This window comes from Neopelma chrysocephalum, unplaced genomic scaffold, assembly GCF_003984885.1.
Source record: "Neopelma chrysocephalum unplaced genomic scaffold, ASM398488v2 Primary Assembly neopelma1_89, whole genome shotgun sequence".
NCBI classification, from domain to species: Eukaryota; Metazoa; Chordata; class Aves; order Passeriformes; family Pipridae; genus Neopelma; species Neopelma chrysocephalum.
Window position 1 is genome coordinate 1126458 of NW_020897751.1, and position 12886 is coordinate 1139343.

General features: G+C 46.5%; 1 protein-coding gene across 3 annotated transcripts in view; it reads left to right on the forward strand.

Moving 5' to 3' along the window:
• The window catches only part of PRKG1 (protein kinase cGMP-dependent 1), a 358823-nt gene that overhangs the window by 62045 nt on the left and 283892 nt on the right, over positions 1-12886 (forward strand). For all 3 annotated transcript variants that reach the window (XM_027692990.1, XM_027692989.1, XM_027692991.1), the window contains exon 2: positions 2049-2215. In XM_027692990.1, coding sequence (XP_027548791.1) covers positions 2049-2215 — 167 coding nt within the window. The remainder of the gene's footprint in view (positions 1-2048; positions 2216-12886) is intronic.

Here is a 12886-nt window from a genome sequence, read left to right on the forward strand (position 1 = left end):
AAAGGTTGGAAAAGACCTTTAAGATCATCGAGTCCAACTGGCTTCCAGTGGGTTTTCCTGCTCCTTTGCTGTGGTTTAGATCAAATTTCCCAGCTCCTTCTCAAATCCTGCACCGGGTCTGATTCCCACAAGGGAATTGTCCCATTGTTTTGTGCTGAGGACAACAGGGGAGGTCTGACTTGAACCAGGAATTCCCTCCACCCTTTGTGGCTGTTCTTGCAGCCCCTCCACTTGAAAGGCTGATTTATTTTATCAAGGAGAAAGCCTTATTTTGAGCCTTGGAATGAAGTAAATGCCTGAAATTGAAATGCAAGTTGATATGACTGATGCCAAGGCCCTTATTATGCTTTGCTTCTTGGGCGGGCAGTTGAGTAAGGTTAATAATTAGTGTCTTTGTTAGGATTTGGGGGGACCTGTAGGGGTGGCTAAGACCAAAAGAGCAGTGCTAAGCCAAGGCTCAGCATGGGAAGCTCTTCCACAGGAGGAGGGAGTAGGAAATGGGGTTGTCTGGGCAGCCTTACAAATTACCAGCTTCTCGCTGTACTGAAGGGAAGAAACAGCACAGATGAAGGGTTTGATTTGCACACAGGAGGAACTGGAGTGTTGGTGTGTAAATTCACACTAAGGTTCTTAGGAGCACAGTGGTTTTAGAGCAGGGTTGTCCTGCAGACAGGACTTGGGAATTCTGGTCCCTTTTCATCACCTGGTCAGTTCCTGATGGACTCTGATGGCAAGCAGAATGTTTTGCTGGAAGAACCTCAAAACTCTCAAAAGCATCTCTAACATTATTGTGCTGCAGATGACCCTGAGGTGTCCTGCAGCAAAGGCAGGGGATCTCCAAGGCTGGCTGGGTTTGGTCTCCTGAGATCCCCGTTTTGGCTCCTTGTCAGGAAGACGCGCTCCATTAGCGTGCCTGGCTTTGAAAGCCTCTCTTTGTGCTCGTGTTTCCAGAAGACAAAGCACTGCTGAATGCACCAGCTCTGCAGGGAGCTGCTGTGTGCCTGGGCTGTGTCACAGCAGCAGATCCTGCAGCCCACGGGAGGGGAGCTGCAGGGTGACAAGTGAAGGGCTGTGGGTGTTCTGGGGGCTTCGCTTTTGGTCTAGACCGAGATTTCACATCCTCAGCTGTTCATTTGCATGAACACTGGATGGTGTCGAGCTTGGCAGTCTGAGGGGAGGGCTGGAAGGTTCACTGCAGTGACTCACCGTGTAGTAGCACTTTAATTGTAGAAATGGGAAGAATCCGGGGAAAATCAGGAAAAACGCATCAGTGGTTCTGTTGCACGTTTTCCCTCATGGGAGGACATGGGCAGAGGCATCTCTGGAGTGAGCAGGTTTGGCCATGTGTGCCCGTTCCAGGTGGGCTCCCAGAGAGCAGGGGAACAGGGAATTCCAGTGTCTGTGTCCTCAGGAGCAGCTCCTTCCTTACTCAGCTTGGCAAAGTGGCCACTGAGGGCTCCAAACTTCCAACCCGCTCCTGGGCCCAGCCAGAGCTGCACGGAGAGTTCTGTGCACACTGACAGGACTTGGGAATTTTCCATGTAGTCAGCAAAGAAATGAATTAAAGGTGGTGTTATTCCTGTACCAGGGGTGCCTCCTGGAGTGATCAGAACACCCTTAGATTAATGCTCCAAGAATCAGTGCAGCAGCACACTTTGGTGTGCTCCAGTTTGTGTAAGGAATAGAAAATATAATAAACTCAGTCATAAATCCTTTAACTTCTTGTTTGTGTTTCCTTTCAGTTCTGTATATGGAAGATATTCCAAGTGGCCACGTTATTCTTTGGTGTTAAACTTGTAGCTAAAAGAGGACATTGCAACCTCATGGAATCTGTTTTTATTTTGATACTTGATGTATCTAAAACTTGATTACAACAAGTTAATGTTTCTGTAATTTATTTTTTTTTACTTCTCTGCACATTTTTAGGGAAAATGCTGAATTTTTTCCCCCAAGGAAACACTCACTGGGGCACTGTGTGGTTGTGCTGAAGGTCACTAGAAATGAGCTGGGCTGGTGGATAAAATCTCATCTTTCTCTTTGTGCCACAGGTCCAAGGAGCTGATAAAGGAAGCAATCCTTGACAATGACTTCATGAAGAACCTGGAACTGTCCCAGATCCAGGAGATTGTGGATTGTATGTATCCCGTGGAGTATGGCAAAGACAGCTGCATCATCAAGGAGGGAGACGTGGGTTCCCTGGTGTACGTCATGGAAGGTAGGATTCAAATTCCCTTTTATTTCAACACGTGCGGAGACAAAAACTTGGTTTCATGGGAAAAATAATTTCAAGGAAAAAGGTTGAAGGCATTGTCTAAATATGGTGGTTGAAAAATTGTGTGGATTACTCCTGCCTGGAAAATTTCTGCCTGGATTTGTGCGCCTCCCTATATAAAGAAAGGAGGTGAAAGCTGTTAACCTTGCACTGAGATCCCTTGGAATAAACCTCCACTAAATATAGTTCTTTGGCTTGGAGACAATACCAACGGTTTGCTGCATGAATTAGGGACTCAGCAGAAGGATTGGTGTTCTGGAAATGGGAAAAGCCTGTTAAAACAAGGAGAATATGGTCACAGCCCACTCCTTGTAGGGCGTTGGGAGGGCAGGGATGTGAATGTTGGCTCTCAGCAGCAGCCATGCTTGGGATAATAGGAAGTGGTATTTTCCCCTCCTGGGCACAAAATAAGTGTAGCAGCTGCAGTTTAGCACATCTGATTTGTCACAGTGTGTGTTGTGCTGTGGCAGGGGTTTGTTTTCTGGGTGGGACACAAGAGCAGTGGATATTCAGGTTTCTGAAAACCTGCCCATGGGATCAGTGTTGCCAGTGCTGCTCTTCTCCAAAATGTCAGCTCTTTGCATTGGTATCTTCTTCTCCTTTCCAAGTTTCCTCACTCTTCATGTGGCAAATTGAGCAGATTTTATGTATGTTTGGGTTTTTGATTTGTCAGGAAGTGCATGTCTGCTGTAAGAGTTACTGAGCTTGGTCCATCCAGCATCCCTCTTCTCAGAGTGAGTTCTGAGGGAAATGTCCCTGTTGTCATCCAGAGAACACAACAAGCAAATTCCTGGTGGGATTTGGTACCATGCAAATGGACAGATAATTATGAAATTCTTCAGAACTGTCTGGTAGGCTCAAAAACATTTTGGCCAGGTAACACCTGAGGGGAGTGGAGGTTTCTCTCTTGCCCATGTGTACGTCAATTCCTGAAATTTTTCTTTGAAACAAAACTATTTCCAAGGCAGTAAGCCATCCTTTAAACAAGGTTTCCTGCCAAATTCTCGATGCTGTATAGCTGCAAATGCTCTTCACTAGTTTCCCAAAACAACTTTAATCTTCTGTCCTTTTAAGGTTAAGTCCTTTCTCAAGGCACAGGTTTAATTCCTTTGGCTTTTCACGGTTTGAAATTTTGCACGTTCAGGTGGTGTTTCTGTGAAGTGTTGGGGGGGTGTTGCCAAAGTGTTTCCTCTCCCAGCATTATGTGGAAAGATTTAAACTTTTCAGTCCTTTGTTTGAGCACAGAGACTGCTTGGAGGTGCAGAATCTGTCCTGTGGATCATATAAAAACCTGCCTTTAAATAGCATTGTTTTCCCAGTGAAAATGTGGAGGATTTTCCCTGCCCAGCTCTGTGCTTGCTTCCCAAAGCCCCCTCACATCGGAAGGTTGCTCATAGTATTTTTGTTTATCCAAGGCAGCTGGTTTGGGATGCTGTGTTCAATATTGTCCCTCGAAAACCCCCCTGTAACAACAGGGCCTGTCAAAATCAGGGTGTGCTTCTCTCCTGCTCGTTCCTCCCTTTCCTTGGAGGGGATTTTTTGGGGGGGGATTTATGGGCAGAGCTGTGCCCACCGTGGTTTGTGGTATTGAACAGGGCTTGGTACTCAGGTAACTCTATTATTTATCAGGTTTGATTACATTTATTATGATTATTTATCAACTGGCCATCTGATGATGAAGGTACCACAAATGTGTGCCAAAACTTGTGTGTCTGTTGGGCACTGGAGCCTGCCCACGTTGTTCTGGCAGCCCTGTGGGTGAGGGCACAACTTGGCTCTCCCCCAGTCTTTGCTTGGCCTTGTAACTTAATTTAAGGATATTTAGATAGCTCCCTAAATATGCATAATGCCTTGCAAACAGAATTATGAAGAGTTGATGGCCTATGTTTAGACATAATGCAATGAGTGGTGGTGAAGTCATGGAAATGGAAGAAGACTGTATGGAATGGGCTGGACTGTGGTTGTGAGAAGGGGCTCAGGAGCTCATTTTGCCTTATCATTCTGTGCCATCTCTCAGTTATGAACACCCCACACCCAAATATAAACTCTTCTTTACAAACCTCTACTGGACAAACCCATCTTGGGGCGTTACTGAGAGGTATTTCTCAAAAAAAAATCAAAAAACTCTGTTTTTCTTCCACTAATTCTTCCCTTTCTTGACCTTCAGGCCGTGATTAAGAGGGATAAAAATTAGTCCTGGAGGTGCTTTGGTGGCCAACACTCTTGTGCTTGTTTGTAATTTATGATTCAACATTTGGATGAAGTGTCTTACCAGAAGTCTGAGCTGGGGCTGTTTGCTTGGACTGATTTTATATCATAATTGAAGTGGGATGGATTTGGGAGCCTCCATCATGTTCCCTGTTAATTGCTGGGCTCTCGTGTGTCCCGGGGAAGCAGCAGCGCTGTTGGGTCTGATTTTCTCCTCTGCAGACACGAGGACTCTGCTGGTCCTGATGAGACCTCTCAAGTGATGAGCCTTGAGTGTTCTGCTTCTCCACCCTGAATGTTAAAATGCGTTTGCTGAGCTCAGTGAATCTTAAAATGATGATGAGTGTTGACCTCAGATTCTTTCTTCTTCAGCGGAGCTCGATGAGGCTTTAACCACAGAATGGTTTGGGTTGGAAAGGGACCTTAAAACTGCCTAAATGCACCCCCTGCCATGGGCGGGGACACCTCCCACTAGCCCAGGTTGCTCCAACCTGGCCTTGGACACTTCAGGGATCCAGGGGCAGCCACAGCTTCTCTGGGAATTCCATCCCAGCCCCTCCCCACCCTCATAGGGAACAATTCCTTCCCACTATCCCATCTAACCCTGCCCTCTGGCACTGTGAAGTCATTCCCTCTTGGGCCCTCCATCCCTTGTCCAAAGTCCCTCTGCAGCTCTTTTGTGGGCTCCCCTGCTTCCCTAAGGTAATCCCAGCTTCCCTGCACTCCTTGTGTGGGAATGGCTGTAGGCTGTACCTCAGCAAAGAGCCAGGAGAAAGCTCACCTCCACTTTTCCATGTTGTCTTTAGCTCCAGCAGAAAGGTAATTCCATGATGCCCAATTCTGGATTTACACGCTCAGTCACATTCATTTCTGCAGTTTTCCTACCTGGAATAATGGCCTTGGCTCTTCCCTGCCTGCAGTGACTGTGTAAAGACTTTGTGTTCTTTGTCCTGTTGTTCCAAGTGTTCCATCAGAATTCCTCCCATCCCTGCATTTCTTCTTGTAATCAGGAGTGAGAGCAGCGCTGGTACAAAGGGGTGTGGTCCAGTCTCACCCTCTAAACCCAGGAATTGCTAATCTGCTCCTCCAAGAGAGGAGGCTGCCCCAGTCCTGGGAGTCTTCCCTCTCCTGGGTGTCCAGCTGGACTTTTTGGACTGGCTCTGCTTTTTTTTCTTTTTTTTTTGTTGAATCTTTAAAGTTTTATGCAAAGTGTTTGATGGTTTGGTTTTGGTTTTCCTTCTCTAGTTTGTGTTTTGGGGTGTTGTTATTATTCATCTATTTTTAAGCCATTGAAATAGAGGTAGGATTGAACTGGGACCCTGCCTGGTTTCCTGGGGGGCTCTCAGGAGACACAGCCCTGAGGAGCTGTGGAATGAGCACTGTGGTTGTGGGAGACCCTCCTGGGACCTTCTCTCCAGGGCCAGCCCTGCTGCACAGAGACAGAGGGGGATCATAGCAACAAACCCCAAGGATTGCTGTTTCTATCAGCTCTGAAGCTTTGGAAATGTGGATTTGGGCTGAACTTGGGCTCCTGTTCCTCTTTGAGTTAGCAGTGAGAAAAAGCTTTAAGCTGAAATGGAAATTTCTCAGCCAGCAGAACCCTACAAATAGAGCTGCTTTGCTTTTAATGAGTTTAATAAGTTTTTTTTGTTGCTGTTCTCTGGGGTAACTTTACCTACAGCCTGTGTCCTGCTGGCCAAATTCCCACCTCTGGGAATAAAAGGGCTTCTTCAGGCTTTCAGAGCTGCTGCTGGCCCCACCACAGCCCATCTCTAACACACTTCATTTCTCCTGCTTCATCCTGCTTGTGCTTCAGCCCTCTGGGGTCGCTGTGGCCGATGGATTTGTGGCACAGGCCACCTTGGAAGTGCCTCCTGTCTGAAATGCAGGGAGCCAGGGGCACTTTGGGGCAGATAACACAATTCCTGAGGGGTTTCTTCCAGAGAGGAGGGGAACACCAAGGGCTACACCCACAGTGGGGCACGAAAGGGCTCCCAAAAAGCCACTATGTCCTTCCCTGACCTTTTGCTCTTTACAGCATCTTTGTGTGTCCCTCAGCAGCCAGCTGGGGTCTGTGTGATCATTAAATAGGAACCCAGAGTGTGTCCTGGGCCTGGGAGACACTTCCCAGGACAGAGATCCCGGCGAGGACATGGAGAGCTGTGGGATTGGGGGGATCCCAAGCAGTGTTTCTGTTCCCCACCAAGGTTTTCCCTGGAGCCCCGTGGGAAGGAAGCTGGTTTTAATGGGCTCTGGAAGCAAAAAGCACATGTCCCTTTGTCTTGGGGGGCTCTCATGAACTTGGAGAAGGATTTACATGAAATACCACAGTAGGAACTGGCATTTCTTCAGGTTCTGCCAGGGAACAACCCTCAATCCCCTCATGTTCACTAAGAAACCCCCAAAACTTTTGCATATTAACTGAATTGGGTAAAGAGAGGTGGGCAACACAAAAAAAAATAACTGGCAGCTGTGCACTGAAGGTGGAAATTAATGCATTTGTGCTAGCAGGGGAAGCATTAAACATTGATGGTGTGAGCACCTTCAGCAGGAGAGTTCTCCCAGGCTGAGGAGACTGGGAGGGAAAAGGGTAAAATAAACATGTCAGAAATATCCCCTCTGCTGTGAGAAAGTTTGCTGCTCCAAGAGTGGCTCAACAGATTGTTTGTCTTAAAACTGAAGGGTTTTTAGAGCCAAAAAAGGTTCTCACTGGTTAATCACATTCTGCCTCTAAAACAAGTCCACCACCTCCAGGTTTTTGGTTGTTTTTTTTTTTCTAAGGGGAAAAAAATCCCTAAACACTTTGCAAGTTGTAGTTTTGCAGGTTTGCATATTGCCTTTGGCCATAACATCTCTAAAATTCCCTGCAGGCCCTTGGAAATGTGCAGAGGTGTCTCTCGGGGAGGCACATCCTGGATCTGCGCCGCGGTGACAGGTCTGAGCTGTGTGTGGGTGCTCGCCTCGCACTAATGAGGATAAATGTGATATCCCACATCTGAAACCAAATGTTTCCTTCCCCTCCCCGTGCTCCTGTCAGAGCTGCAGCGTGTCACATTTGATGTCTGCATTAGGGAGGGTAAATCTATCAGCGGGGCTGTGCATAAATCAGGTGACAAGGTACGAGTTTTGGGCTCCCGTGTGAGTAACAGTCACACCGTGACAAACAGGCACCCTCGTTTTTTATAGAAATTATATTAATAGGTGTAAAGACTCCTCCTTTTATGGCTGTTGCTGTTCCCGTGAAGGATGGGAGAAGCAATACAGCGAGACAGGGGGAAAAGGAAGGTTTAGATCCTTGGATTAACTCCTCTGTCACTCACGGTTTGGGTGCTGTGACATCCTCCCTGGCTGCCCTCGTGCACCACACCTCCAGAACCTGGGGGCAGAAAAAGGCCTGTGGGCTCCTGCTTCTGCAGGCAGGGAAAAGGAAGAAGCAGCAGCTTTTTAGGAACCATGCTGAGAAGCAGCCTACACTTCCCCAGCCCTTGTTTTAGTAGTTTTCCTCTCCTCTTAAATTTTGTTTTGTTTTCGTCCTCAGTCGGGGGGATTTGCCTTTTGTTTCTAAAGGAGGCTTTGTCTCTTGCTACGTTCTCGGTGGCTTCTCCAGAGGAATGGAGCATTGAACTGTGTGACTTCCCATGGGAATGTGGGTTTTTGGGAGTCAGAGATTGGGAAGGAACCTATTCCTAGAAACCGCCGGCTTTGCCAGGACATCCAAAAGCCAGGACATCCAACTTGGTGTTGATAAGGGAAGACAAACAAAGTCTCTGGAGCTGTTTGAAGTACAGAGAGAAGTGCAGGAGGCTGTAGCAGACCTCCCACGTGGTCTCAGATGGGTGAAATCCTCCTCTGGGAGTCTTTGTGTCATTCCCCCTCTGAGCCCTGGTTTTATGGACTGATCTCATCAGGATCTGGTTTAATAGGACTAATTGCTCTTGCAGGGCCTCCTGAGTCAGTCCCTTCTCCTCTCAGGGAAAGGATTAGTAGGACTGACACTTGCAATGAAAGAGAAATAGAGAACAGAGGCCTGGTTTGGGATTTCAGCAGGCTGCATGATCAGAGGGCTGGAGCAGCTCTGCTGGGAGGAAAGGCTGGGAGAGTTGGGATTGTTCAGCCTGGAGAGGAGAAGCTTTGGGGTGACCCAATTGTGGCCTTCCAGGGCCTGAAGGGGCTGACAAGAAACATGGAGAGAGACTATTTCCAAGGGATGGAGTGGCAGGACAAGGGGGAATGGCTTCCCACTGCCAAAGGGTAGGATTAGATGGGATATTGGGAATAAGAAGTTTGGGGTTTTCTTTTTGTTTGTTTTTTTTCCCCTCCCGACTTTGGTGAAAAGACGCTGGAAAAGTTGGCTGGAACCACCTTTATAAACTCTTCAGCCTGTTACTAATCCCTTCAGTCTCTGGGGGAGGTGTGAATGTGCAGTTTCAGTGCAGTCAGTTCACTCCAGCTAGGCTGTTTGGGATCAGTGCCATGCTCTGGGATCGTACCTGGAGGGATGGAGCTGAGCCCGTGCAGGGGGGGATTTGCCTCTGCACGGCCTCTTTTGTCCTCTGTGCCCAAATAATACCTTTGCCAGGCTTCCTGCAGATTAGTGATCCTTCAGACCACCAGTCCCTGCCTCTGTGGTGTAGGATCAGACAGTTTTGAGAGCTCTTTCCAAATATCTTTCCTGATAATGCAGCTGTTTCCCACCAAAAGGATGCTCAGGGAGGCAAGAACAGCTCATCCATTGCAGGCAGGGCTTTCCCAACACACTCAAGGCAGTTCCACTTCCAGGACTTATCCTGCCTTTCAGAACGAGTGTCTTGGGCCCTATCTGAGCCTCCAAACCTCTTCTCCGGGGCTTTGGATCTGCTTTCCCAAGCAGACACCCAAAAATAGCCTCTCCTGGCACAGGTGTTGGGTGGCTTTTGGGACATTTTCTCGGTGTCCACGAGGAGCACTGTGTGGGAAGGCATCAGTTAAACATTTCTGCAGAGCCTGAGAACAAACCACTGGCCTCTGAAGAACCTGCTTTTCCTGGGACTTTCCACTGGGTTTGGGAAAAATGTCCCGTGGCAGCAGTTTCTGCTTCACATTCCTCTGTTTAAGTTTTTCATCTCTTTTTTTTCTTTTTTTCTGTTATTTAATCTTCATCCTGCTGTTGTAGAGGTGGGCAGGAGCCAGGTGAGGGGTTTTCCTGTAGTCAGAGGTACTTGCTCCTCTTGGGAATCCTGCAGCCTTTCAGGTTTCCCATTGGAGTCTTTGTTTTCCCGAAACTCCAAAAGTTACAAAATCTGCCACTCTAAGGCTGGAGCAGAAACCTGTTTGATAATCCCTGGAGATTCCTTCACTATCCCTTACAGAAATTGGGTGCTATTCCAGCTGCTTCCTTTTGGAGTTCATAGATTCAGACCAAAATTTGATTTTTCTCCCCCTTTCTTTTTGTTCTAGAAGTAAAAAAACCCTTGTATTTGTCATCAAAGCCCACGAGTTATTTCTAGCTCAGCATTTTTTCCATGAATAGGTGAAGTGAGGACTTCTCTGTGTGGCTGCAGCACTGGGGAGGTTTGGGTTTGCAGCCTGTTTGAGCTGCTGTTTGCTTCTATATTTACAGCTGTTTGTTTCTGTACTTTTCCAAATTTTCCCCATCCTAAAACCTGTTTATAGCAGTCTCTGGGATAAATGGAATATTCAGGTGCTGTGCTGATTTACTGTGTCAGCGTTAGAGCTCTGTGTGAGAGAAACTGAGCTCCCTTGCCATATCCAGGGCAATAGAAAGCCAATTTTCCACTGTTATCAGCTTGTTATTTTAATTTTACAGTGCCTTAATAATTAACTCTTCCAGGAGTATTATTTACTCCTATTAGTGATGGAGAATTAAACGTTCCTTGTACTCATTTTGTAGCGTGTTCATGAGATGAAGTGGGATATGAAAGGATGATGAAATGGGATATGAAAGGATGATGACTGTGCTCATGACAGACATAGTTTGATATTCTGTCTAAAGCAGTTATTTTTAAAGCTGCAGAGCTAAATCTCAGCCCTTTAAATGCACTGAGAGCATTAGGGGTGTATAAACTAGGCAGGTAGTGCTGCTGCAGTATGTCAGGGGATAAATTCATGCTCTTCCTCTTGAAATAACTCCATCCAAACTGCAGGCTGGTGGATATTTTCTGTACTGACTCATGTGGACTGATAGACTTAATTAATAAGATTGCTGAGTCGGGAAAAACCAGCATTTCCAGGGGAAAGGGTGACACTGGGAACATTCACTGTCACCTGAGGTGGGATTTGGGAAAGAATTCCTGTGTAAATCTCAGCAAATAACCTGTGCTGGTCCTGCACGTGACCTCTTTGTAGAGAAACCCCAAGTAAACACAGCCCCACACCCCACACAATTTATGTTAGGAATGCCAAGAGGATATCTGTGTGTTCTAAGGATGTTCTTGGATGAAATAATTCCTTTTCAGCAAGGAAAACCGGAGCCCTGGTCAGTCTGAGCCAGTTTTGGGGAGAGAGGAGAAGAAAATGCACTCAAAGCTGGCACCTAAGGACTTCATGCCTATCAAATATAACTTCAACCGAAGGTTTCTCAAGGTCCTGCCAGGCTGAGCAGTGGAGAGGAGGGACTGTGGGGTGTATGAGGTGTATAATGCCTTTATACAACTCCAAATCCCCCAAATAGCCCAGCCTTGGGGCTCTGTCCTCATCCCAGCACAGCTTCCCAGGTAGATTTGGATAAGAGAGGGAACTGCTGGCAGTGCTGTGGAAGTTTTAGCATGGAGATGAGCTGGGAATACTTTAATTTTCACAATGAATGCCTGGCTCGATCCGCTCAGACTCCCAGTGATTTTACTACCCGTGCCATCATTACCTGAGCTCCTCTGGATCTCAGGGCTCTCTCAGGGTAGCACTGAACAAAGCTGGGGCATCCTTAGCGAAAGCTCAAAGCCTTCATTGCCAGGGAGGAGCATTCAGAGCTTATCAAAGGGAGAAATCGCTCTGGAAATGCTTTTCCCACAACCTGGCTCATCCACGGGCAGCCAAATATCCACCTCTCCCTCTTCAGGGGAGACAATGCTCAGGTGGAACCTCTTCAGAAACTCTCCCTGCTGCGTGGCAAACATAATTATAGTGTATTTTTTTTCCCCCCCACATGAGATCATGGCTGATGTGCCGTTTATTTTTCGTGTTTCTCAGCAGTTGTGCAGAGGCTGCTTTGTTGTGAAGGGGGTTTTATTTACAAAATAAATTGGTGAGATAAAGGCTCGTTCATTTCATTAGCAGCACTTCTAAAGGGAGGCACAAATGTCTTTCTTGTCGTCCCTTTTATTGAGACTCCCACAATTGAAATGTAAAATAAAAGGGCTTTTCATCATAGCAGTGGACATGAGAGTGCCTGGATTCTGACCTTTGGTTCTGCCCCTTAAAACACGGGGCTCTGTAATTTAGTCTGTGCATGCAGATAAAGACTCCAGTGTTTAGCAATGCAAACTGTTATTAAAGGACCTTTAAAGGGAAAACGTTCCCTTTTTTTTTTTTAGGGCTCCATTTGCTTTGGGTTCCTTGTTGACTTTGAAAGCTCATCTACAAAAATAATCAAACCATGGGAGCTCCACGGCCTTTCCTGCTGCTCTTGGTTGGGTGGAGAGAGCTCAAAATATCCAGTTTGGGGAAGGGGAAAAAGGCTGTGTCCTGTGTGGCCCAGAAACTTGACAGGGAGAAATCTGAGGATAAATTTAAAAAAAAAAGAGTCAAGCTAGGGAGGTGGGAAAGTTTTTTCATTGCACTGTTTTGCAAGGTTTTCTGACTTCTTTTTTTTCTTCTGCTTTTTAATATGTGGGTCCCGATCTCAAACTTCCCGACAGATGATTTTGGGGGGGGAAAAATGAGAATTTTAGGAAACAAATCAAAATGTCAGATCAATGTTTGCACTGTATTTATCTAAAATAATGGAAATTACAGTGTATCCCAACAGCTGCTGTTCCCAGCACATCCAGACACAGATGCTAATTAAATGCAATCAGAATACGTAGGAATTAAAGACGGAAAAACTAATAAAAATAAGATGTTTGCCATCCTGTGCCAAATATTTTCATAACCTCTCGGTTCTGACTGGAAACAGCTATTTTGTGAGGCAACCAGAACATGAAATAACACTGGGTAGGCTTTCTCATGTTAGAAATAAGAGCAGCAGCTGAGGTTTGAGATGAGGCAGATCTGGAAAAGCAATAATCCTGTTGTAGTTCTGCAGCCCCAGCCTTCCAGTGGAGATCCACAAGGGACTGTTTATCAAGGCTGAAATGATATAAACCCTTATCTTGGGGTAGGAGGTAACTTGAAGTCATTTTCTGGCTGGATTGTGGGGCTTTTTTTTTCTGTCACTGATGTAGAACTTCACAGGTTTCTGAAAGTTAATTG